Source organism: Petaurus breviceps, unplaced genomic scaffold (genome assembly GCF_028583685.1).
Source record: "Petaurus breviceps papuanus isolate PSGF00001 unplaced genomic scaffold, PetGlider_PUasm1.0 154, whole genome shotgun sequence".
NCBI lineage: Eukaryota > Metazoa > Chordata > Mammalia > Diprotodontia > Petauridae > Petaurus > Petaurus breviceps.
The window spans coordinates 43672-69586 of NW_027185715.1; the positions used below are offsets into that span (position 1 = coordinate 43672).

Sequence of the window (25915 nt, forward strand, 5' to 3'; positions counted from 1 at the left end):
CTCCGCCTCCCCTACCAGTAGTAATCATTAACCACCCACTCACTCCCTCTTTCCAGGAGCAAGGCCAGAGGCAACGGTGAGCTGTGTGACAGACATTTGGAGAGAGGGCACTGTCACTTCAGGGGTGCAGGAGAAAAGGGTAGATAACTCCGGAGCTGTCAACCTGCCGAAGCCTATACCTTTAAGACCCCTGGACCGGGAAGTAAAACTTTCAAGGGAACTGAGGACCAAGAAAAGGGGCCCAGTCTGACACTTCTCTCCAACGGGGCCCTGGGAACATGCCTGAAGGGCAGTGTGGCTTTGTGTCAGGGGTACAGATCCACTCTAGTAAACAGGAACACCAAGACTGAAAGCCTCTCCAGCATTCAGAATACTAACATAAAAATGATAATTAGCATTTATATAGTGCTTTATGGCTTACAAAACACTTCACATAAAAGGCTGTCTTTGTTTTACCTGCAGCATTAAGCACAGTACTCTTTGCACACAGCAAGTGCTCAATACACATTTGTGGAATGGATGGGTGGATAGACACGTGGTCAAGTCAATATAGATGAAAGTCTCAACAGCCTCAGGACAGTGTATGTATGAATGCACTCACTAAACACCCAGGAGACCATCAGCTGCACACACTTGAGCCCTTAGCTCCACTAAGGGTTGGATTTGCGCAGGGCCAGGGTTATATGGAGAGGACTGGAAAAAGTATGTCCCTCCAGCTCCTCTGGGGACAGAAAAACTAAGTGTACAGATGGGCCCAGCCCTAGGGGAGAAGGGGGAAAGGGAGGAGTCTGAGTAATGGAGAAGAGACTCTTCCAAGGACACAGGCATAGACAGATGCAAACTCGGTCTCAACATTCTCTCACCTTCCCTGGCAACCCTCCACCCCTTACTCCCCAATCTTGACTCAGGCTTTCTGGGCTCTTGTCTTCTCCTAGCTCACAAATTCCCCAGCCCCTGGCTCGCTCCAAACTCTGGATGGGACAGTAGCTGCAGTGGCAGCCACTGCCAGGACGAAAAAAAGAAAGACATTTTCTCAGCATTTGGGAAGGATAGGAAGGTCAGGGGCAGCATGAACTTGGGAACATTTGTCCATGTCACCCTTCGTGCCTCCTGGACAACACCACAGAGGAGCCTGGATTGACAGGTCCCGCTGTACCCAGGTCTCTCCCTGGGGGAGAGGAGGGGAAAAGAGAAGTGTCTTTCTGTGTATTCTCATGCTTAGGGCACCTCCTATATAGGAGCCTCTCAATCTGAAGGAAGGAGTCTCTCACTCTGAAGGGAGCTTCTCCTGGGGCCTCCTCTAGGGGATTCTGCTGGAGGAAACACTAGGAGATCTCTCCAGCTGGTGAGGACTTCCTTCTTTGGGGGTTCCTCTATCTCTCAATCCAGGGGGCCCTTCTTTTTTGGATCTCCTCTGTGGATTTTCTCACTATCAGGGATTTCTTCTGTGAAGTCTCCTCTGTAGGATCTCCCAAGCTAAAGGTTTCATCAGTCTGGGAGCTTCCCTTTATGGGGTCTCTCAATCTAAAGGCATTCTTGGTCTGGGAGGTTTCCCTCTGTGGGGTCTTCTCCATAAGTTCTCTCAATCCAAGGATTCTTTTGGCCTGGAGGGCTCCCCTCTATAAGGTCTCTTCTGTGGGTTTCCTCTATAAAGTCTCCTCTGTAAGATGGAATTCCATCTGTCTGGGGGCTCCCTTCTGTGGGTATCTCTGTAGGTTCTCTTAGACTTGGAGTGCTTCCGTCTATGGGGGGTCTTCCCTCTGATTCTCACAATCTAAGAACGATCTTGTCTTAGACTTGGAGTGCTTCCCTCTATGGGGGGTATTCTCTCTGATTCTCACAATCTAAGAACTATCTTGGTCTGGGGGGTGCCTCTGTGGGTAAGGGGGTGTTCTAGTCCAAGAGCTCCAGTCTAGAGCATCTCCATTCCTCTGAGCATCTCTCAGATTTGAGAGGAGTCCAGGCACCCCTCTAAAGTGCTGGGCAGCTTTTTCTCCTAATTTAGGGGGAGAGTGATATAGATGATATTTGGGGTGCAGAGAGAAGAACAGCAATACTGAAACTACAACAAGAAGAATTTTTGGTGTCTTCCTATCTTGCCACTCAACAATAGTTGTCTAGAAACCTCCCCTGCACAGATTTTTTGTCATTCTAGAATGAGGAAGGAGCCCTGCAGCTTAAGCAGAAGAATAGTAAAAATGACCCTGGCAGTGTCTGTCCATCCACCAAATTCCCCCCATCACGGCCCAGCATAGTCTAGGAGAGAGGAAGGATCAAGCTCTACCTTCTAAATCAGTCCTCAGAATGGCAATGGAAGGGGAGGGGGCTAGGAAAATTGGGATGGGGTGGGGGGAAATTAAGCTGGTAAAAATAACTTAGAATTTCCCTCGAAATAACAGTGCTCATCATGTCCTAAAAAGGCCTCCAAGTCTGGAAGACTTGGGAATCTGGCAGACAGAGGGCTCCATTCGGGAGAATGGGAGGGACTCCAAAAGAGGACAGCCACTCCTCACACACACACCCTTACAAGAGCTTTAAGGACCCCTGGGTCCATAATCTACTCTCATGTGACAGGGAGCAAAGAGATAGAACCCAGTTCTCTTTCTTTGAAAGAGAGAGAGAGAGAGAGAGAGAGAGAGAGAGAGAGAGAGAGAGAGATGGCAGCATCTTCTCGTACTATTGCCCCAGCCCCTTCCAGATTGATTGACATGGGGGAGGAGGTCCCAGGGGATCTGATCATGGTAATGGCCTCAATATGACTTGGGGGAGGCTCTGGAATGGTGAGTTGGGGTAAGCTAAGACCCCAGGTCTGGAGTAATCAGAGTAACAAGCTGCGTGAAAGAGGAAGGAAGGACGATGCAAGGTAGATTTTTTTCCCTTCTTATCTGTATCCCTCATGAAACAATCCCTACTCACACAAGTAGCTAAAGAAATGCCCTTAGTACACACAAATTACACAGGAATTCACACTGCACCCAATGGAGGTATTCTATTTGGTCCTACGGGATCCAAAACTAACCCTGTTCCCACCCCCAATCTTCCTACACATTAAGATTCTATAATGCTAAGAGTTCGAAGTGAGAGGAGGGAGGAACAGCCATGAGCATCCTTCCTGGGGTCGAAAGGGAAGCTGAGGCTCAAATTACTTAGAGCCTTTTTTATAGCTTCTTCTTTTGAGACCCTGTTTGCCTGGACTACTGCCCACCCCCCGCCAGAACAGTGAATCATAGCTTCCAAAGCCCATTCCATCCCTCTGCCTGCCCTACCCTGGCCAACAGAGGTGCCAGGTCTCTATCTCATTTTTTAAAAATTAAAAAAAAAAAAAACCTCCTGGAAAGGAGCCTCCACCAGTCTTCCTCCCCTCCAGACAGGCTATCTCTCACCACTCTGACTGCTGGGAAGTTATTTCTGGTGTCTAACCTCCATACCTTACACTGTAGTCTCAGCCCCTTCCCCCTCCCCTGAACAGCCTGAGAATGGTATGTCTCCTCCTTCTATGGAACCTTTTCTGGTGAGGACTGGGTACTCTCAGTTACTGAGTCAACCCAAATAACACGTCCTAATGCTATTAAGGTTGCTACTAGAATAACATCTACTCTCAGGGCTGAGGGAGGCAGACTGGGACAAGAGGCTAATCAGCATGTCATAGGAAGACTCAAGACTCCAGATTCCCAGTCCTCACATAACGAAGAAGTTGGGTATCGTAGGGATATAGGGGAGGGTGGGGCTCTGTGCAGAATGCAGGAGCTAAGGTATGAGAGAGAGATCAGGAACAGATGAAGATAGGGAGCAGGGCAGGGGGCAACCTAAGACCCCTAGAACCGAGTGACTCACCAGCTCTGGGGACGCGGCCGAAGCTGCTGATGCAGGGCCACCGAGAAGCCGAACAGACTGCCAGGGTCGCCCTCCTTGCGCAGCGCACCCATCACGTCTAAGTTGAAGGCACCGGTCCCTGAAAGCAGCCACCCCAAGAACAGGGAGCCCCAGAAGCAGCAGAACCGCTGGGAACGAGCTCCGGCCATGAGGACCGTGGACAGCCGAGCGCCTCTCCAAGGACCCCGAAGATCCGTGCTCTCCCCTCTCGTTTCCCGAATCTCCCCTGAATTCTCTTCCGATCACCCTCTCCTATGCTTAAGTCCACCTCTCGCACTCTCTGTCCCTCATTCCTTTATACTCCGGCTCCTTCTCCAACAGCCCTGGGTCCTCAGCCCAGACTGCTGACCTGCTGAGCTCTGCCTCGGGCTCCCACTCCTGTCCCATCCCCCGGGGCACCGCCCCTGGCCCCTCCCCTGGCTCCTCCCTCAGTCCTAGCAGGTGGAAGAAGCCGGTAAGCAGTCGGAGTAAGAGGGTACCCTCTTAGCTCCCCTTCAGGACTCAGCCACGCTGCCCCACCCCACCCCATCCCACCCCCGCACAAAGCATCAGCGGCCCCAGCCTCCCCGTAACCCTCCCTCTGGTGAGAGCTGTGCAGTGGCTGCCGGCCTGGGGCGGAGGCGGCGCGCAAGAACCCGCGGGAAAGAGAGGAAATCAGAGGGGAAGGAGGGAAGGAGAAATAGAGAGGAAGAAAGAAGAATGAAAGGAAAGAGAGAGTTGGGGAGAGGAGGAGCGAAGAGGATGGAAGTCAGACTCAGGGAAAAACCAGAGAGAAGACAGACACAGAGTGAGACAGGCAAAAGGCTGCGGAGCCTCTGTGCCTGAACATAATTCGGGTTAATACGTTGACTTGTGAACGGATTCCTCAGTATCCTCCCCTCTCCCCTCTCACGCATACTACCCACACCCCACAAGAACCCAACCCGGGGCAAAGGCTCCATTGGCTACAATTTCTGCCTCCTAGTTTTCGGGGAATTGGAAAAGAAAAAGAAAGACGAAGGGAAGAAATAAGGACATGGGCGGGCTGGAAAAACAAAGAATAAAGAAAATAGGAAGGAAAAGGAAATGTGGAGAAAGAAAGGGAGAAAACTGAGCAAACAGAAGGAGGAAAAGTCACTGGGTGAAAGAAGGGAGATTTTTTTTTAAGGGTACTAAGAGTGTGGAGAGAATGAGCACAGAAGGAGGCAGAAGGTTAAAAGAAGGGGGAGGACTGGGGTCTGTGCCCTTCATGCTCTACCCCCTCTTCAATGCCTAATTCTATCCATGTGGATTCAAGGGCAGAGGGAGGAAAGGTGGAGAGTGGTAGGCTAACTCCAGGCAGGCTCCTGGGTGGGGCTGACTAGGAATTCCAAATGGGACCAGCATGTCTGTCCTTCCACACACTTTTACACTATTGGGACAAAGGCCCAGGCACACACTCCTGGAAAAGGCCAGGAGAAGAAAGGGGGTGGGGAAGAGAGACCAGAGAACATTTTCCAACTTCCATGCTATTTATAACTCCAGCTAAGCACCAGCCAGGATAAGAGATAGGAAACAATTTAGAAGGCACCAAACCTCCCCCCTCCCCTTTTGGGGTTCCCTCTTTCTCATCTGTTTCCTTGTGTTGCCTTTTCCCTTTCCTTTGTCTTTCTGATTGTCCCTGTCTCCTCTTTCTCAGCCTCTGTCCCTTGTCTCTGTAACTGCTATGATCTTTCTTGTGTTTTCATCTATTTCCTCTCTTTGTCTCTCACTCTTCTTTCATCATTCTTGCCTGTTCCCACCTCTTCTCCTAAGGTTCCACCTCAATCCTGTTTCTTCTCTGACTCTAACTGCCACCACCGCCACCCCCCCTTCTATGTCATCAGAAACCATGTTTTAACTTCTTCATCACTGAAACCAAGAGAATGGGTTAACTGCTCTAAGGACAGGTTTTCAGGTCTCCTGAATCTCAGGCCAGACCTCTAGCTAGGAGCTAGAGCACGGGACCACCATCCTTCCTGCACCACCAGTCACTCCCCTAATCTGCACCTTCATGATTTCTATTTACTCTCATTCCTACTCCACCCGGCTGGTTTCACCAAATCCCAGGGTTCAAGCAGATGCCAAGAATCTTCTGACTTCCCAAGTTCAAATATTTGGGAAGTCACCTCACCCAGCAGAGTAGGACTAAGACAGTGAGAAGAGAGAAGCCTCCCATAATTAGTCTGACTATAAATAACCTTCAGACAGTCAAAGAAGGGAAGGCAAGGGGTGGAGGAGAGAATGGGGGGAAGGGGGCAAAACAGTGTCATCAGAGCAAGCTAGATATAAAATTAGACCCATAAATCTGTGCCTCCAAAGGGAAGTAAAGGGCCCTTAAACATGGGCTAGGAAGAGTCACTGGCAAAGTAGTAAAAGAAGAGGAGAGACTAAAGGGAAGCTGGGAACAGTGGAGGTTCATTTGGACAAATGAATACCATCAAGTTGCTTAGGTTTGAGTAAAGAGCATAGCACTTTGTAGAACAGTGAGCCAGTGCTGACCCAACCAGTTCCATACAGAGACTCTGGCCCTTGTTGAGGTGAGTGGGGAAAGGGAGAGAGGGGAAATGTGAATGGGGGTTTTCTCAAATCCACCTCCTACCTTTCCAGCCTTCATGCACCCCCCCACCCCATGTTGGACTCTCTATTATTCTCTTCCAGATAATCTTATTCTGCCCCAAACCATCTTGAAATAAAAGCTAAAGAATTACATCACCTGAGAAGACAGTCTTGGAATCTTTGTCCTAGAAGTCATCCTTCCTTCTGAGCTCCCAACATATAAAATACATTCTCATCTCAAGTACCACCCCAGAACTGGAGTCCCTTTACCTCTGGCTCCTAGTCAAAACTAAGGCCCGAACCATAACTGGGAATGAGAGTAAAGGTAGCCAATGGAGAGCCAGTTTGGCCATTCTGAGGACTCCTTCAAAGATGAAGGAGACTTTGAACTTTGGAGAGAAGGCTCATACTTTAGGAGAGAGGTTAAATCTCAAGATTTGCTTCTTTTTGAGATCTGGTCATCTTGAACTTAACTAGTCTATTCCCCACTATACTCTCTAGCAAACACTAGGTTATTTCCCTCCACTTTGGTCTTCCTGTTTGTAAGGTGCTTCTCTATGCCTCTATGCTCTGCCTGAGCTCCCAAAATCTCATGCCCTCCTAATCTCTCCATCCTTACAAGCTAAACACCTTTCAATCTAGCTCAAAGCATTTATTCGGTCACTTTGGAGCCTAATAATTCAGTCTGGGACTCTATACTTAAGGAGAGGTAGGATGAATCCCAGAAAGAAAAAGAAATAAATGAAACGAAGGGGATTAGAGTAAGGGTCTTTCTTTTATCCTTAAAAAGAAAGGCTGGGGACAGGGGGAATGAGGAGTGGTGAAGATGATTAATGATAGGCTAGAAGTATCATTCTACAGAAAGTGATAATGGACTTGTCTCCACCTCTCCCAAGGACTGAACAAAAGAAAATTGGGCTTTGACTACAGCAGGAGAATTTAGATTAGACGGAATGGAAAGTCAAGACAGAGAGGAAGGTATAAGTATTTGTAAGATGACCTGGGGGAGAACAGGGAGATATCAGAAGTAGCCCACCTCCTCTGCCCTTTTCTCAACCAGAGGAGAGCCTGTGTGTATCTGAGAACAAAATACAGTTCTTGGACCCAGGGGAGTTTGCTTACCCAATTGTGAAACTGACAGAGTCATGCCAAGTAGGGATAAGGAGGTTAAAATTAAAAAATGAGCCTGGCACTTATCCCTGTCATGTGCCACTGGACCCTCTCCTCTGAAAGTACATAAACCCATGTAAAAATATTGGTCCCTCCCCCCTGCCCTCTGCCTCCCTCTCTCTTGACCCTCCGCGCCATCCCCACTCCCACTCTTGTCTGTGGAATACCTGGCCCTACCCATCCTACCCAACATTTTGCTGGCTCATTGTAGATGAGAGCCCAGAGTGGGGGAGGGAAGGCTGAGTAAGGCTGCTGTAAAATCATCATCTCTGTGATGCTCTCACACTTCCCGCTTCTATTGATCATCCCCTCTCTGGAACTGAGCCCCAGGCTGATCCTTTTCCCAAATGCTACTCTCCTGACAAGATCTCCTTGTGGCTACTGTCCAACAAGTTAAAGGGGTAGATTCATGAGTGACAGAAACATAAAACCTCAAAGCTGCCCTCTCCCAGACTCCTTTAGCATTTGGATCTGGGGAAGTTTCCCCTGTGGTCACAGCTGTCCAGGATGGAAGAGTCCACAGCTTGGGCACACAGAAACACTTTAGCGCTTAACTCTCTTTATCACTTTACCTGACACATAATATATTGCCTTACATTTTTACCCAACTTTTTCAAGGTAGGTGAGTCAGTAGGGTAATTGAAATGCCTTGGATTTTAGAGTCAGGACAATGCACTTTCAAATCCTGCCTCTGACACCTCACTTCATTCGCTCTGTGACTATGGGTCAATATATACCAAATTTTCCTGATCCTCTTTCCTCATGTGTAAAATGAGGGGGAGAACCATTTATATGGGGAAGGACATGAACAAGTCACAGGGTAACCAAGATGTTGAAGAGATTCAAGTCCATACCACGAGATAAGCTGAAGAAAGCAGAGATGTTTAGGCTGGAGAAGAGAAAATATAATAATAACTGGCTTCCAGTAACTTTAAGAGCTATTTTTTTCTGTCTTGTATATTTTTTGTTATAAAGGATGGCTCTTTGGGTAGGAAAGAGAAACATGCTTGGAAATGAAGGTCATGCAAAAAGCACAAAATATAGCAATAAAAAATTAAAATAATTTATAAAAATATCTCTCAATATTCACAATGCATACTCAGTTCTCTCCCTTGCTCTGTCTCTGTCTCTCTCTGTCTCTCTCTGTCTCTTTCTGTCTCTCTGTCTCTCTGTCTCTGTCTCTGTCTCTGTCTCTCTCTCTCTGTCTGTGTGTGTGTGTGTGTGTCTCTTCCCCCTCCCCAAGATCTAACTTCAATCTATTGCGGTCACCCCATTTCTCCTTTTGTTCTATATGTATAACAGAGTCAATTTTCAATCACCCACGCTAGGGGAGAGGAGAGCAGTAGCATGTTATCTAGAAGAGCTAAGAATGAAATAAATAGTAGACAGTGCAAAAAAAAATCTCTTTAGTTTGGAGACACACCATCCTTTTGGCAGTAGTTACTTATATTTTGCTTCTGCTAAAACTGAAATGAGTTTGCATTCCATGAACACCAATCTATCTGGTGGGGAGAGGAGGGAAAGTCCATATTTTTAGTTCCTACACATAGTTTATCAAATTAACATACCACCTCTAGATAATCAAGAGGTCTATTAATTATTTACATTATCAAGGGCAAGGAGATGGACCAGTATATTTGGTGCTAAAGTAAGAGGAAGTAGAGGAAGAAAGGGAAAACTTCCTGACATTATGAGGTTGTTTGCAGAACATGGATAGAGAGTGCAAAGCCAAGAATCAATCTGGGAATATGCCAGCAACTAGGAAGGGAAGGAAAGGGAAGGGAGAGAATTTCAATGAGACCAGAGCGCCTCTAATCCCCCAAATGCCCCAGAAAGAGGGAGCTATCATGGATAGTCTAATGACCTCAACTGTCTCAGAAGCCTCAGACTCAAAGAAAAACAGAACCTTTCAGAGATCTGCAGGAAGGGAAATCAGTCAGCTAATAAACATTTATTAAGTACCTACTATGTGCCACACACTGTGTTAAGCACTGGGAATACAAAAAAAGGGGGGGGGGGCAAAAACCAGTCCCTGATCTCAGAGTTCCTAGTTTAATGGAGGAAACAACAATGTCCAAACAAGCTATATACTGGATACACTGGAAGTAATCAACAGAGTGAAGGAACTAGAATAAAGGATTGGTAAAGGCTTCCTGAAGAAGGCAAGATTTTGGCTGGGATATAAAGAAAGCCAGGGAAGTCAAGAGATAGAAATGAGGAGGTAATGCATTCCAGGCACGGGGGACAATCACAGACAGTGCCCAGAGTGGGGAGATGAAATATCTCATTCAAAGAACAGCAATGAACCTGCGTCACTGCATCACCAAGTACAAAGGGTATAGAAGGTGGTTGGGGGATAGGGAGTCTGGATACAAAGGGAGGTGAGTCTTTTCTCCACACTTTCCAAAAACTTATCTCCAAATTAAGTTCATAATGGTCACAAACACTCCCTCCTGGATCTACTTTCTCCAATAATTCTCTCCTCCTCTCTCAAAATACCACCAATGTCTCCATTTCCCCTCTACTCCCTTTTTCTCCCCCATACTTCCACATTTTCCCCAATGTCCCCATCATCTCCCCTTCCCACCCACTCCTCCTCTCCCCAAATACCCCTAATGAACTCCTTTCTCTTCTCCTATCTCCTTCATATCTGAATCCTTCCCTAATTATAGCAATCATCTAGAACCCTTCCCATTCTCCCAGGCTCCAATGCTACTCAATATCTTCCTCTTCCAATCTTCCCACTTCCCATCTCCCTTCTTCCCAGATACCCTTCACGAACTTTCCCACCCTTCTTCCAATTCTCATACTTCCTCATCTCCCATCCCAATGTCCCTGCCATCTCTCTTATCTGTCCTCCCCCCCCAATGTCTCCTATTTCTTCTTTTCCTTTCTCCACCATCCTTTTTCCCTTCCCCTTCTCCAAAATCTCCACCATCCTCCACTACCCTCTCCCTTGCATCTCACAGAATCACAGAATTCAGAGTTAGAAGAGATTTCATCAGTCATCTAGTCTAATCCATACCCCAAAATAATTTGTACTGCAAGATTTTTAATAGGTCATCATCCAGCCTCTGCTGGAAGAAGGAGGAGAAACCCACCCCCTCCAGAGGTAGTACATTCCACTTTTGGACAGCTCTAATTGTTGAGTTTTTCCTGACATCCAGCCTAAATCTGCCTCTTTGGAACTTCCACCCACTGTTCCTGGCCCCTCTAACTGGAGTCAAACAGAAAAGATTTAATTCTTCTTCCTAAGAGCCCTTCAAAATCCTTGAAAATCCTTTTGTTTCTTATTCCCCATGAATCCTGTATCTAGGATAAGAATTCCCAGTTCCTTCACCTTCTCATATAACATGAAATAAAGGCCTTTCATCCTGGTTCCTCTCCTCTGGACTCTCTCCAGCCTATCAATATCCTTCTTAAACTACAGCACCTAGAACTGAGCCCAATATTTTAGATGTGACCTGAGGAGGGCAGAGTGCAGCCTTATTCCTGTAAGCCTTGCTTCTCCTAATGCAACCCAAGCGCATGTTAGCATTTTGGCCTCTTACAGCATACTGCTGACTCATGATGAGCCTGCACGCCACTAAGACCCCCATATATGTTCATACAAACTGCAATCTGGCCATGTCTCCCACCATCCTGTGCTGCTGGAGTTAACTTTATACTTATCCCTTGTGAGCATTTTTATTAGATTCAGTCAAATTATATAACCTTTTGGGATCCTGCCTGTCACCCAGTGTGCTGGTTCTCCCTCCAAGTTATCACCTACAAATCTGGTGAGCTTGCCATCCGTTCCTTTATCCATGCCATTGGTGATTAATCAATCAATAAATATTTAAGTGCCTGCTGGATGTCAAGCTAGGGATACAAGGAAATAACCCCTCTGCTCACTGAACTTAATTCTTTGCAGGAGGGATGGCTAGGTGGCACAGTGAATAGAGCACCTGCCCTGGAGTCAGGAGGACCTGAGTTCAAATCCAGCCTCAGACACTTAACACAAAAACTAGCCTTGTGACCTTGGGCAAGTCACTTAATCCCAATTGCCCTACCTTCCCCCCTTCAAAATACAAACAAAAAAATAATAATTCTATCCAGGAGACTGGATAGATAGATAGATAGATAGATAGATAGATAGATAGATAGATAGATAGATAGATAGATAGATGTTAATAATTACCATCGTCATTCTTATTATTATATCACTTAGCATGAGCCTGCCACTGTGCTAAGTGCTTTACAATTTGATCCTCACAACCCTTGGGAGGTAGGTGCTATTATTATCGCCATTTTACAGATGAGGAAACAGAAGCAGATATAGCTCTTATGTGAGTTCATATTAGATCTCAGGTCTTTCCTGACTCCAGGCCCACTGCCGTATTCATTGTGTCACCTAGCTGCCCAAAATATATAATATATACATATACATACACATGCACACACATACACATACACATATACACATACACACAACATTTATATATATATATATACAAAGTAATTTTTTAGGGGAAACACTAGCAGTCTGGGGACCTGGAAGGCACCGAGCTGAGCTTTGAAGGAAACTCCTTTCTATGTACACATAAACTATAGCCAGGATAAACTGAATATAATCTCAGCAGGAAAGCACCACATTCAGGACCACAAAGGCTTTTTGCAAAAGGTGGGAGGTCAGCTGAGATCTGATGGGAAAAGATAAAGTATGCTTAAGTCACCGCGCCAAATGGGGTCCCTGGGCACATTAAGGGTTACTCTGGGAAGTGCCCCTCCCTCTCCCCTTCCTCTCCCCCGCCCTCCCTCTAGTCCCCCATACCCCTCCTCCCTTTTCTCCACCCCAACCCCGCCCTTCCCCGAGGGGCGGGGCCGGGACTCCGCGTGACGTTAGGTCACGTGACGCGGATGCCGCAAAGGCCGAGGCCGTAGCTGCGGAAGCCGAAGAGACCCCGGCGAGCCCCAACCCCGGCCTGGCCATGCTGTCCCGCCTGCTGAAGGAGCACCAAGCGAAGCAGAACGAGCGCAAGGAGCTGCAGGGTGAGCCCGGAGCCCGCCCCGAGCGCCGCTCGCTCCGAAGGCCAGCGGCTCGGCCCTGCAGCCCCGGGCGGGAGGGCGGGACGCACCGGGCTCGCGGACCCCAGCTCTGGTCCCCATGGCGACGTCCTTCCCCCTGCTCCCGCCTCCCAGCCTGGCCCCGCCTCGAGCCTGGCTCCGCCCCTGACGGAGGAGAGCGCCTCCCATTGGCCCTGGGTGATGGCGCCCCTGGAGTGGGAGGGGCTTGGGCGAGGGGCGCGGGAACTGCGGGGGAGGAAATCCCTCTTAGAGATCGACCTCAGAATTTCCCGACCTTTGGGGAGTAGAAGGAGCTCGGTTGTCATTGTGTCCCCAGCTCCTGGCACTGTGCCCGGCCCTGAGTACATGAAGCGTGGTAGAGCCAGGGACTTGGAATCAGAAAGATCAGAGTTCAAGGCCTCCCCGGCTGTAACTGACAGTGTGTCGCTAGGCGAGTCACTCACTGGCCACTCTTCAAGACGGGGGCAACTGGGTGGCTCAATGGGTAGAGCGCGGGGCCTAGAGCCAGGAAGATCCGAGTTCAAATTTAGCCTAGACACTAGCCGAGTGACCCTGAGCAAGTCACTTAACCTGCTTCTGCTCAGTTTGGCCAACTGTAACATGAGGCCAGCAATGGCACCCACCTCCCCAGCTGCTGTGAGGGTCAGATGAGACGATGATTGTAAAGCATTAAGCTCGGTGCCTGCCACTCTCCAAGACACCTGTTCTCAATATTATTAAGACTGGAGGTGTCTCGTCCTCATGGGTAAAAGCATTCCTCACCCAGGACCTCGAATGCCTGTGAGATCATGTCCAGGCCCAGTCTTTTTTTTTTGCTTTTTGGAGGACACTTGGGGTTAAGTGACTTGCCCAAGGTCACACGGGTAGTTTTTGTGTTAAGTGTCAGGCCAGATTTGACCTCAGGTCCTGCTGACGCCAAGGCTGGTGTTCTATTCACTGTACCATGCGCCACCTACCCGCCCCCAAGGCCCAGTCTTACTGGGTGGTTTGGAGAGGCAGGTGTGATAACAGGCAAACTGATTTTTCAGGCCTTAAAGCACCGAATAGGTGATAGCTATCATCCTCATCATCATTACTTTCATTGGACACAGAATGAGGGGAATGGGAAGGGGGACCCTAAGCTCCACTCTGGCCAAAAGTTCCTCCCACTAAACTCTTCCTCTGTGAGAAGAACCTTGGATTTAGAATACTGGGGACCAAGTTTGAATCCCACAGACTCTGCCACTCCCAGCTGGGTATCCTTGGCCAAGTCACATAACTTCTCCAGGCCTCAGTTTCCTCATCAATAATAATAATAGGGTTGCAAATCTAAGGTCTTTTCCAACCCTAAATCTCTGATCTTCCCATCCCCAGAGAAGAGGAGGAGAGAAGCCATCGCTGCTGCCACCTGCCTGACAGAAGCGTTAGTGGACCACCTCAATGTTGGGTATGCCCCCTTCCCTGGGCCCCTCAGTCTGGGTTGGGCTCAATTTACCACCACCACCCCCCCATTCTCCCTCTTCATCCCAAGCTAAGCCTTCATTATGAAGCCTGAGGAGGGGGTCTGCTGGGGAAACCAGATTGTCCACATCTTTGTGGCCTGGCGTCAGTGATGCCACCTGCCCACCTTCTGTTTCCCCCTTACCACGTCCAGCTGTCTTTTCAGTGGGAAGACAACATCTCTCTCCTTACCACAACTCCCCCTCCCCGACCTTCTGGCAGGCCCAGAGCACAGCTAACCTGACAGGCACAGCTGAGCATATGGCAGGCCTGTGCCAGGGGGTGGCACGGGGCCAGGCTTCTTCTTTCTTTTCTCTCTCTCTCCCTCTGGGTCCTTAACCCTCCACATTCCTCAGAGATGGCCATTTGGAACCAGGGGATGGAAAGGGGGCACAAGGTTGGATGCAGAGCCTAGGCCTGACCTTCAGCCCTTTTTGGCTAAAGCAGAAAGCCAGCACTTTCTCCCTGGGCAGAGAAGAGAATAGTGTGATCCTTTCTACGCAAGGGCAGGGGCTGTGGGAACAGCTTGGATATGGTTGTGAGGCCTGAGTCACCTAAGTGTCAGCCGTTTGTGCTCTGGGGTCAGATTTAGCTCAAATTAGCTCATTTCCCTTAAGTGGAGAGAGCTCCTGATTGGGGGATGGGAAGGCCCCTGGAGGGAAAGACAAGTGAGTGGTCCTTAGTTTGGGGGCTTGGAGCGGATTGTGGGTATCAGCTCAAATCCCAAACCTGGAGGCTCCACTTTGGAAGGAAGTGAGGGGAGCTCTCCCTTCTCGCTTCTTGACCCTGTCTTTCTGCTACTCTGGCCTCCCCCACCCCAGCTGCGGCTCAGCTGTCTCCCAAAAAGCAGGAGCTGTCTGCCCCGATTTTTTTTCCCTCCTACATTGGCGCCTTCTGGGCTGCCAGTGCCCACAGCCTGTGAGACTCAACTAGCTTCTTCCCCTCTGCCATCCCCCCCTCTCCTGGGCACTGGTGGGGAGGGGGTGAGGAGGGGGGCAGCTGCCCCACTTCCCAATGCACAGGGCAGTTTAACTAGAGCTGGATTTGAAAGGGTTTTGTGTGGCTGCCCACAGCCCCTCTCACTCCCCGGAAGAGAGAACAAAGACTCAGTCTGTCCTAGCCCTGGTCAGGTGTCCTGCCCACTCTCCCAACCCTTCCCCCCTTCAACCTCCCTGATCCCCTGACTCCTTCAGCCCCCGCAGATTCCACCCTTGGAGGCCCAGAAGGGTACTGCCAATAGGGAAGTGGGAACTCACTGTGAGGTCTCCAGCACTGACTGTGGGGCAGGGAAGAGGAACACAAGTACCCCAATTTGTGGGAGGGGGTTAGGGGGCCAGATGTGTCCACCCCTCTGCACACACACAGCCACCTTGTTTGGGACGGGTGCTTCATAGAGGTGAAAAGAAAAACTGGCCTGCTCTTAGGCCTCCGTGTATGTCCACACAGGATGGGGAAAGGGGGAGGAGGAAATGACAGTCCCTCAGGGCCCCTCCTCTCTTGACCCAGCGTTCCTGGGGTGGGGGGTGCTCCCCCATCCCACCCCCAATTCAGGGAGAGGTCCAGCTTTCCTTCCCCATCAGGCCCAGCTCAGCTTCTTTCTCTTATCCCCAGGGTTCCCAATCACTGCCAGATGTTTTCCTACTGCTAAATTTTCCCAGCATCCCCCCCACCCCACTCCCTCTTCCTACCCTTGATTAACCAACCCTTCCCCCATACCCTGCTTCCCAGTTGCACAAAAGCTCACCAAGATAGGGAGGAAGCGGTGAGGTATTCTGATTGAAAGCCAGCATCGAATTGAATGTACTAAGGAGAAATGAGCTCTTTTTTAAAATTTATGTTTGTATTTTATTTGCATTGTATTGACCATCCAAAAGTTGGAAGATTTCTCTCTCTAGTTCTCTGCCTTTCTTCCTTGCTTTAAGAAGCTAGGCTGGGCTGGGCTAGAGAGTCCCCCCCAGAATAGGCAGAGCTGACACCCCATCTGACCCCTTCCCCTCCCTTCACTCTCCAGCGTGGCCCAAGCCTATGTCAATCAGAGAAAGCTGGACCATGAGGTGAAGACTCTCCAGGTCCAGGCCGCACAGTTTGCCAAGCAGACAGGCCAGTGGATTGGGATGGTGGAAAACTTCAACCAGGCCCTCAAGGTAGGTCCCACCAAGCTTCTCCCGCTCTGTTCCAACTCCTCCTGTGGTCCCTTCCATTGCATTTCTCTCTGGTCTTCAGGGGAACTTTCAGGTCCCAGGAATGAGGGTAAGGGACCAGAAGAAGCCAAACCAGCAATGCCTTACACTCATATGTAACTTTAACTAGTGCTTTCACATCACCCTGTGAGATAGGCAGGGTGGATGTTAGCCCATTTTATAAATGGTGAAACTGAGGCCGTTAAATAAGTCACCCAGAGTCACTCAGCTAATTAGCTAATCATATAACAATTAGCTGACAGCTAAGTCTGACTCCCACTCAATTCTGAATTCAAAACTTACTTAGTTTAGAGCCAAGGTTTTTAACCTGGGGTCTGTGAACGTGTTTATTTTTTTAATAACTATGTTTTGATATTTGGGTAACTATATTTTAATATACTTATCTGCAAAATGAGCTGGAGAAGGAAACACTAAATGACAACAATATAATTTTAATATAGTTGGTGTCCTTTGCCATCCTATGTATTTTACTCTGTGTATTTAAAAACACTTTTCTGGGGCGGCTAGATGGCACAGTGAATAGAGCACCAGCCCTGGAGTCAGGAGGACCTGGGTTCAAATCCAGCCTCAGACACTTAACACTTACTAGCCATGTGACCTTGGGAAAGTCACTTAACCCCAATCCTCCCAAAAAAAATTTTTTTCTGAGGAGTCCCTAGGCTTCACCAGACTTCCAGAAGGCACAAAAAAGCTTATGAATCCCAGGATCAAGGTTACAAAGGCCATTCGTTGTGGAGAAGGGAGACAGGAGCACTTGCTCTGGTCAGAAGCGGGTGGGCAAAGGGGCCTCTTCTTGGGAGGTGGACAACGACATGATTCCGAGGCTTTGTGGCACTCTCCAACTCTTCCCTCCCTTTGTTCTGTCTCCTCATCAGGAAATTGGAGATGTGGAGAACTGGGCTCGGAGCATTGAGCTGGACATGAGGACAATTGCCACAGCTCTGGAATATGTCTACAAGGGGCAGCAGGCCCCGTCCTAGCTCCTGCCTTTCTCCTCCACAGCTACTCAGCTGGCATCTCTTCTGTCCCACGTTTTCTCAGCTAACCAGGGGCAGGGGAGGGCAGCAGGATTCCCAATAAAACATGAGTGTCTGGCCACATGTAGTGTACGTTTGGAGGGGCAGCTGGCTACAAAGAAAGGGTGGTTTAGGAGGCTTTGGGGGTAGAACTAGCTGGCCCCAGTGCCTTGCCAAGCACAAAAAGGAAAGAAGGTTACCCTTACCCGGTTTGGGAGTACTGGTTGGCCACCCAACCTGACTCAGGACAGACCCTAGTCCCTAAGCACAAGGGAAAGTGAGACAAGAAACAGCTGCTCAGGACCCCCAGATTCTGGTTGTCTTCCATCCCGTGCATACAAGTATTCCCTGCTAAGGCTGGCACAGAACAGTCATGAGACTGGGGCGGGCCAGGGCATAAGCTGGGTAAGGCACTCAACTAAGTAAGAGGGTAAAGAGGGGACATGGGAAGGGGGGTTAGGTAGAGCTCCTAGGGGGAAAAAGTGTCTGGTAGATCCACCCCCTGCCCCACAATGGGAGGCCACTCCCTTGTGGTAGGGAGAAAACATCAGGGTGGGACGTACATAGAGAAAATGGATCCCAGAAGAGGGTCCCTGCCAAGGATTAGGTTCAGCCCCTCAGGTTGGGGTTTACCCAGTCCCTAATGCCCCAGCTTCCGGGAGTGCCCACCCCTTCTGGACTTTGTACCTCAGTGCCTAGAGGAGCCAGGCAGGGCAAGGGCTAGAGGGTCAGAATTCCTGAGAAAACAACAGGAGAGAGAACTGGGACACTGCTGTGAAAGCCAGTCCCTGAGGTAAGCCATGGGCAGGTGGGGGGGCCTTCCAGTCCGGGATCATGGGAGCAGGGTTTGGGGGACAAGGAAGTACAAATAGTAGCAATTCTTTGTTACTATAACTTTTAGCTTCTCAGTACTTCTGTATACATCGGCTCATTTGCTCCTCAGCCACCATGAAAGGCAAGCAGGATGGGTATTAGCCCCATCCCACAGACAGGGAAACTGAGCGTGGGGGGTGGGATTAAATACTTGCCAAAAGTCACATGGCAACAACTTCGACTAGAACCTAGGTCACCTGACTCCTAGCCCAGGCCCCCTAAAAGTACGGCCCAGGTTAAATTTAAAGACTATAGAAGGACTTGTTAGGGCTGGATAAGGAAGGAAGGAGAGCACATCCCGGCCACACAGAATAGTGCTAAGTGAGAGATTTCTATTCATCCCTCTCATGCAGATCCAGGATAAATGGCACGCCTCTGAGGGCTTCTGCTAGTCATAAACTCTCTCTGCATACATCTGTCTTTCTCTTTACTTACCCTCTTCCCCACTCCTCCATTCACCTGAGATACTGCCTAGGTCTGCCCAGACTATGGCTATCAAGCCAGAGAGGGTGGCAGACACCAGAGAGAGAAAAGTGGACTTCAAAATGTGAAAGGAATGAGACAGCCTAGACCATCTTTTGTGATTGAATCCTTAATTCAGAGGCATTGGGGCTCTCCTACAATGTGGCTGCTCCTGCTTCTTGGAACCCTGCTTTGGGGAGTACTGTGGTTCCTTCGAGACCAGCTAGTGCTACCCCCCAGTGATGGCTTCGTGTTGGTCACCGGCTGCGACTCGGGCTTCGGCCGGCACCTGGCACTGCGGCTGGACAGACGAGGCTTCCGAGTTTTGGCTGGTTGCCTTACAACCACAGGGGCAGAAAACCTGAACCGAGCTGCTTCTCCTCGACTCTGCACCACACTCCTGGATGTCACTGACCCCCAAAACATCCAGCAAGTGGCCGAGTGGGTGGGGATGGTCGTGGGAAAGAGAGGTGAGTGGGGAGAGGAAGGGAAGATGCCAGTGGCACAAGAAGGTGGGTGTTCCCACTCCCTGCAGTCTCCTCTCCCTTCATTCCTCCAGCCCTGGGCATCCGATCAAATTTTCACTAGGAGTAATAGAATAACTCACATCCCAACTTTTCCATGAAATCTTCCTTGATTCCCCCATGTCAGTAACAACCACTGGTACATTTCATATGCATTTCTTCCGCCTGTCCTATACACTTACATGTCATATATAATCATACACACTTTTATATTATTGTATGTTTTATACCCCTAACTAGACTCCTTTAAAGGCAGGGACCATCTTATTTAAACTTTGTAGCTCCCCCAAGAGGTAGCCTAATGCTTGGCCCGTAGGCATTTAATATTTATCTAATTGGATTGGGTGCTCCTGGCTCTCAAGGGGTCAGTGGGGCCTGTTTTTTTTCCCCTACCCAACCACCATGGATTCCAACAGGGCTCTTTGGGCTGGTGAACAACGCAGGCATCACTGGGGTCATTGGCCCTACCCCGTGGCAGAATCTGGAGGATTACCGGAGAGTGCTGGAAGTGAACACACTAGGTCCCATCGGAGTTACCCTCGCCCTGCTGCCCTTGCTGCAAAAGTCACAGGGTCGAATCATCAACATCACCAGTGTCCTGGGCCGCCTGGCTGCCAATGGGGGTGGCTACTGTGTCTCTAAATATGGTCTGGAGGCCTTTTCTGACAGCCTACGGTGAGGGGGGAGAGGAAACCAGCAGAACACCCTAAGATACAAGCATCACAAGGGTCACCTTCAGGACACATGAACATGTCACTCCAACTGTGATCATACCTTTATTCCAGTGTTCCCCTTCTCCCTTTGTCCAGTCTGCATCACTCACACGCCTAGGTCCCTGTGCCCGTGTCCTACACATTGGTTCTGTCTGTTCCATCAGACTAGGAGTGCCCAGACAGGAAGAACCAGGTGTCCCCTTCCAGTGCCCAGAACAGGGTACGGTCTGAGACGAGGGGAAATGAACTCCAAAGGTCTCCAAACCTGTCTCCAGAGGTGTAGAATACACCGTTCATGGAATTCAAGTGGCCCAGGCCCACTATGGCTTCCCACTCTAGTTCTTAGGCAGGATTATATCTCCCATCCTATCTGTCACCTATAGCTTTCATGGGGCAAGAACCCAGAGAGGAAACTATCTTCTATTTTCTGATGTTCCACACTCCAGACGGGACATATCTCCCTTCGGGGTACGGGTCTCTATCGTGGAACCAGGCTTCTTCCGCACTGCAGTGACGAACTTGGAGTGTGTGGAGGGGGTACTTCAGGCCTCCTGGAAACGGTTATCTCCTGCCACCCAAGCCAGCTATGGGGACAACTTCCTCCCCAAGTGTGAGTAGCTGGAGCTGAGGGTGCAAAGAACCCATTCTGAACATGGGAGATGAAGAGGGTGGAGCACAGCACCCTGTGGGGGGGGGGGAATGGTGTCCCCTATCCAAATAAACTGAGGGGTGAGGGAAGGAGTGTATTGTCTACTTACAATAAGGAGAGGAGGAGGGAGCAGGTAAGACCATGGTTCCTGTTCTACCTCATGATGGACAGGAAAGAAACAAGGCCCTCAGGGTCTGGCAGTGATAGTGATACTAATATGCTGGTGCCCACCCAACTGGGCACGTGGCCCTCCTTCCACACAGATAACCCTGGCAGCTCCGAATGTCCTGGGGCAAACCAAAGAGGAGAAGAAAATAAAAACTGGGCCTGGGAGGTTGGGTGAAGGAAGATCTGATTTCTACTTCCTTCCCCAGACCTGAAGGTGCAACGGCTGATCATGAACCTGATCTGTGACGGGGACTTGGGCAAGGTGAGCAGCTGCCTAGAGCATGCACTGACTGCCCGCTACCCCCGCACAAGATACAGCCCTGGATGGGATGCCAAGTTGCTCTGGCTGCCTGCCTCCTACCTGCCTGCCAGTCTGGTAGATGCCGTGCTCACTTGCATTCTTCCCAAACCTGCCCACACTGTCTGCTGAACCCATTGGCCAGGAGGAAACTGAGGCACAGCATGGAAAGAAAACACTCTGTACTATAATCACCACCCAAACTGAGCTGCCCCATCCCGACCTTCATTCCCTGAGGATCAAGAATTTTTTTTTTAAATGTCCCTCCCCTCCAGCTCTGCAAATTTCCTTTCAAAAAAAAGACTGCCATCAAACAAGTGGCCACCGGAGGGAGTGCCAGATACATGATCCCCAGGGTTGGAAGCCTTTATTCTGGGCTCAGGGAGGGTGCGCATCACAAGATCATCAGTAGATGTCGCCCTTTATTGCTTGTGGGTCCCAGTCGGGTCTTAGCCCTGCTTCACTGGTACCCATCCCCTTACTGAAGCTGGACATCCACCAAGACTGGCAACGGTGGGGGCAGAAAGGAAGCTTCTCCTGCAGGAAAATGTGGGCTCTGTTCCCTTAACAGATGTGATCATGGACATGTCATTTGCCCATCCTGGTCCTCAGATTAAATTAGCTCTAAATTTTCTGCCAGTACTGAATATTTTGTGATCCTAAGGGTAGATGGAAGAGGGGGACCTGAGGAACAAAAAGGTCGGAAGCCATGAATCTGAAGGACAAACCAATACTTTGTTTCTTTTCAGAGTGAAAAAAAATAATCCATTTATTAATTGAAAAACCCAGGACACACTAAGCCCACTCCCTTATTGCCACGAGAAGGTAGTGAGGGGCACAGAGCAACCCTACATCACCTCATAGCCACTTCTGATACTCTTCATGAGGCAGCAGGCAAAGATAACTCCCAGAATCTGGAAGGAAAGAAATGTGTGTGTGTGTAAGTGGGTGGGGCAGGCATAATGAGGAATATGACATGTGACGTGGGCAGAAAAGTACACATTAGGGGAATGAGGCCAAGTCCGGGCAGACTGGCACTAGAGATGGCAGTATACTTAGTACCCTATTCCCCAAGACACAATGGGCTGTGCAGCACTCCACTCCCCCACATCCCCATTCCCCACACCCCCCAGGGACCTCCTCACCTCCACAAATGTGACACCCAGTGCTACACCTGCCAGCACCAAAGCTCTGTGCTTTAGCCAATTTCCAATCTTCTCCACACAGCCCTGGGAAGATGGAAGGGACTTTCACAAACTCACCTTGCTCATTTACACCCTGTCCCCAAGCCTGGCTTCCCTAAGCCCTGCCAGTCCCACATCTGTCCTAATTCTCACTCTCCCAACCCTGCTGGCTCTCTTCAACCCTATACCAGATCACCAGTTCCCTGGGCTTCCCCAACCTCCTAGACCCTCCCTGAGGAAAGGAACCTACCCCCAATGCCTAGGTTCCCTCCCTTGACTTTCTAGAGATCTCCAACTCCTCCAGTACCCCTAATCTCCAATCCTCTTCTCTCCAATCTTTTAGCTATGCCTAGCCCATAACCACCACCCAACCCACATACTTCCTGGTTAATGTCTGAAGGTTTGAAGTTAGTTCCACAGTTTTGAGTGATATTGATGCAACAAGAGTCAGGGACCCTGTTCTTGGCCATTTGGGGTACTTGTTCCCAGTCTGTATAGTTTGTTGCTCCACAGCATTTAAACTGGAATGGAGAGAAAGGTTGGTGAGGAGACTGGCAAAATAAAGGGGAAGACCCTCTAGGCCTAAGGCTCATGAAACAGGCTAAAGTACCCCTAAAGCAAAATGTGACTCTACAAGGCAACCAGGTACTGGGGTATTGGAAGCAAGGTGAAGAAAAAGAAGCCAGAAGGCTGAAAAAAAATGGATTGGTAGATGTTGTGCTCAAACACTTCCTGGGCCATCCTATCCCCTAATGATTCCTCCAGAGTGGCCTATCTCTAGGGAATTACCACCACCCCCAAAACTCACATTTTAAAAAAACTTTATTGGGGCAGCTAAGTGGATCCATGGATAGAACACTGACCCTGCTAGAGTCAGGAGGACTGGAGTTCAAATCAGGTATCAGACTGACACTTGACACTTACTAGCTATGTGACCCTGGGCAAGTCACTTAACCCCAATTGCCTCACCAAAAAAAAACAACCTTTATTGATGCTTTTTGTTTTTGTATCATAGTCATAGTTTTGTATCCACAGTTTCTGGATATATCCCTCTCTCCCATCCCCCTTCCTCCCACCCCCCCTCCTACCCCTCCAACTCACTCCTTCCTGCAACTCATCCAAGAACTGTGCTGTGTTATTTTTCTCATACTGCTTCATCTCATCCCGGAAGCCTTTGTCAAACTCTGACTTCACCTGGGAGATGGGAGAAGAGAAGTATTGAGGGAGGCCCTGTCTCCAACCTTCATAAGGATCACAGTCACATCCCACCCTCCTAGGCCAAACTCTGTCCCCTTCATCACAATCTACTTACCTTGTCCCTGAAGATATATCCAGCAATGGCTGCTGCCACCTCTATTAAGACAATGAGGGACAGAAAGATGGCAAACTAAAAAAGAGGGCAAGAAATAAGGTGAGAGAGTCCCAGATGAGGTGAGGGGTCAGTCCTGCCCTCACGGTCATCATCTTTATCTCCCTGGTGGTCCCCAACCCCTCACCTCCTACCTTTGCTACAGGATGACTCAACGTCATTTTTATTCCTCCCTCCTGGTCATAGACCCTTGTCCTTTTGTCCCCCAGGTCTCCCCCATTACTCCCAATACATTGTCACCCACTCCCCACAGGCATCCCTCAGCCTCTATGCCCCCTCTTACCGTGGTCATAAGACAGTAATTCTCCTTACAGGTGGCACAACAGCCCACAAAGGCCACAAGGAAGAGGAAGGTACCCAGGGCTATGATGACAATAGGCACCACAGAGCCTGCAGTGGACCCAACGGGTATGGTCTCGTTCAAGGTGAAGTGGACTGCCACTCCCACTGCAATCAGCCCCACAGCACAGGCCTTCAAGAGCAAAGGCAGCAAGACGGTTAGGGTGGGGGAGAGGGGGGGCCTAAAGCCACACCCAGCCTGCCCCACCCAACACAAACACACTAGATGTTCTCCTCCTTAGGCTAGAGAAACTATGAAGCATCCTGAAAAAAGCAAGCACTCAATGGTCTCAAGACCGCCCAAGATCAAGAGCCGGCTCTGATACTTAACTTGGTGACCCTGGACAAGTTACTGAACACCTAAAGAAGGAGTACCTCCTGACTGGGGAGCAGCTAAACACCCTGTGCTGTAGGGATGTCATGGAAACTTGTATGAAGGGATGCAGGGCAGAGAAAGCCCAACCAGAACAGCACATTCCACTGCTGGCACAATGTAAACAGAAGCACTAAAAAGCAACAGAAACCTCAATTTCCATGAAAAGTTTGCTTGCAGAGAAGAACAAGGACCTATGGGTCCTACAGGTTCTGAACGGTGCATATGCCTTCAGATGGGGCTGCCCAGTCACTTTTGCTTTGCTACTTTTCTTTGTTTCAAGGGGAGGTCAGGTAGATCAGGAATCCCCATGTTTACCAAAAAAGATACCTACACATACCTATGTGTGTATATGTATATAGACAGATATAGATATGTCACTTAAGTTCCCTGTGCCTCAGTCTCTTTACCCGCAAAATGGGGATAACATTCTCACTACCCAACTCACTGCAAATTGCAAGGAAAGTGATTTTAATCAACTAGAGTAATACACAACCTTGAATAATCACCTTCCGTGTCCAAACTCCCCAGAGTTTATAATGCATGATGTGTGTGTTGTATGCATGTGCCTATGTGTACACAGCTAGATGGCACAGTAGATAGAGCACTGGACCTGGAGTAAAAAAGACCAGAGTTCAAATCTGACCTTAGATATCTACTAGCTATGTGAGACCCTGGGCAAGTCACTTAACCACTGCCTGCATAAGACTAGAGAAGGAAATGGCAAACACTTCAGCATCTTTGCCAAGAAAACCCCATAGACAATATGGTGTCATAAACAAAGAGTTAGACATGACAACAGCAAAACCAACAAAATGTGTGTGTAAATGGATGTATATGAGTATGTGTGTGTATGTGTGTGTTTGTGTATTCCCCGACCCTAATGTAGGATGGCTAGGTGGTGAAGTGGATGGAGTGCCAGGCCAGGAGTCAGGAAGATTTATCTTCCTGAGTTCAAATCCAGGCTCAGAATTTATTTATTTTTTTATTTATTTGATATGTGACCCTGGGCAAGTCACTTAACCCTGTTTACTTCAGTTTCTTCATCTGTAAAATGATCTAGAGAAGGAAATGGCAAAATGTTCCAGTACCTTTTCCAAGAAAACCCCAAATGGGTCACAGAGAGTCAGAACACACCTGAAAAGTAACCAAACAATAACAATGCCACTGTGTGTGTGTTGCTGTTGTTATTTAGTCTGACTTTTCCCTGGTAGAGTTAATTGGGTTTTCTTGGAAAAGACACTGGAGTGCTTTGCCATTTTCTTCTCCAGTGGTTTAAAGCAAACAGAGGTTAAGTGACTTGCCCAGGGTCACACAGCTAGTATCTGAGTTCACATTTGAACTCATGTCTTCCTGACTCCAGGCCCAGAGCTCTGTCCACTGAGCCATCTAACAGCCTCAGCTTGTGTGTATAAACATACATAAATACACATATTTACACATATATGTATGTATACATACATACATATATAGCTGAGGAATATAGATTTACCCTTTTACTTCTTTCACTCCAATGATTAGAGAATGGGATTGTCCATTCTTAGCCAAAAGCAGTTGGGGGAGGGGTTTCAGAAAAAAGGGGAAGAGGTAAGTCCCTGACC

At 49.0% G+C, this 25915-nt stretch overlaps 4 protein-coding genes across 5 annotated transcripts in view; 2 read left to right on the forward strand and 2 right to left on the reverse strand.

Moving 5' to 3' along the window:
* Positions 1 to 4387, reverse strand: part of ITGA7 (integrin subunit alpha 7) — a 31817-nt gene extending 27430 nt beyond the window's left edge. The window contains exon 1 of the mRNA XM_069081310.1: positions 3835 to 4387. Within this exon, the coding sequence (XP_068937411.1) occupies positions 3835 to 4022 (188 nt within the window). The 5' untranslated portion in view covers positions 4023 to 4387. The remainder of the gene's footprint in view (positions 1 to 3834) is intronic.
* Positions 4388 to 12445: 8058 nt separating this feature from the next.
* Positions 12446 to 17444, forward strand: BLOC1S1 (biogenesis of lysosomal organelles complex 1 subunit 1). The gene is made up of 4 exons (XM_069078770.1): positions 12446 to 12630; positions 14020 to 14092; positions 16157 to 16289; positions 17222 to 17444. The coding sequence occupies exons 1-4, from the start codon at positions 12570 to 12572 to the stop codon at positions 17324 to 17326; spliced, it is 372 nt and encodes a 123-aa protein (XP_068934871.1). The 5' UTR covers positions 12446 to 12569; the 3' UTR covers positions 17327 to 17444.
* Positions 17445 to 17582: 138 nt separating this feature from the next.
* Positions 17583 to 21688, forward strand: RDH5 (retinol dehydrogenase 5). Of its 2 annotated transcripts, XM_069078745.1 has the most exons (5): positions 17583 to 18155; positions 18837 to 19167; positions 19638 to 19896; positions 20381 to 20544; positions 20958 to 21688. In XM_069078745.1, the coding sequence occupies exons 2-5, from the start codon at positions 18858 to 18860 to the stop codon at positions 21179 to 21181; spliced, it is 957 nt and encodes a 318-aa protein (XP_068934846.1). In that variant the 5' UTR covers positions 17583 to 18155; positions 18837 to 18857; the 3' UTR covers positions 21182 to 21688. The 2 variants fall into 2 exon arrangements, with proteins under 2 accessions (XP_068934846.1, XP_068934838.1); XM_069078737.1 differs by having other exon boundaries at positions 17583 to 19167.
* Positions 21689 to 21783: 95 nt separating this feature from the next.
* CD63 (CD63 molecule) overlaps positions 21784 to 25915 on the reverse strand; it is a 6176-nt gene continuing 2044 nt past the window's right edge. The window contains exons 3-8 of the mRNA XM_069078756.1: positions 23886 to 24074; positions 23546 to 23620; positions 23335 to 23427; positions 22614 to 22754; positions 22195 to 22278; positions 21784 to 21963 (exon numbers count right to left, since the gene is read on the reverse strand). Coding sequence (XP_068934857.1) covers positions 21898 to 21963; positions 22195 to 22278; positions 22614 to 22754; positions 23335 to 23427; positions 23546 to 23620; positions 23886 to 24074 — 648 coding nt within the window. The 3' untranslated portion in view covers positions 21784 to 21897. The remainder of the gene's footprint in view (positions 21964 to 22194; positions 22279 to 22613; positions 22755 to 23334; positions 23428 to 23545; positions 23621 to 23885; positions 24075 to 25915) is intronic.

Bases quoted from the DNA above. Each gene is read 5' to 3' on its own strand.
- BLOC1S1 (XM_069078770.1), top strand. From the start codon at position 12,570: ATGCTGTCCCGCCTGCTGAAGGAGCACCAAGCGAAGCAGAACGAGCGC. The intron at 12,631-14,019 runs GTGAGCCCGGAG...TCCCATCCCCAG, and splicing joins CGAGCGCAAGGAGCTGCAGG to AGAAGAGGAGGAGAGAAGCC. The intron at 14,093-16,156 runs GTATGCCCCCTT...TTCACTCTCCAG, and splicing joins GTGGACCACCTCAATGTTGG to CGTGGCCCAAGCCTATGTCA.
- RDH5 (XM_069078737.1), top strand. From the start codon at position 18,792: ATGAGACAGCCTAGACCATCTTTTGTGATTGAATCCTTAATTCAGAGG. The intron at 19,168-19,637 runs GTGAGTGGGGAG...GGATTCCAACAG, and splicing joins GATGGTCGTGGGAAAGAGAG to GGCTCTTTGGGCTGGTGAAC. The intron at 20,545-20,957 runs GTGAGTAGCTGG...TTCCTTCCCCAG, and splicing joins GGACAACTTCCTCCCCAAGT to ACCTGAAGGTGCAACGGCTG.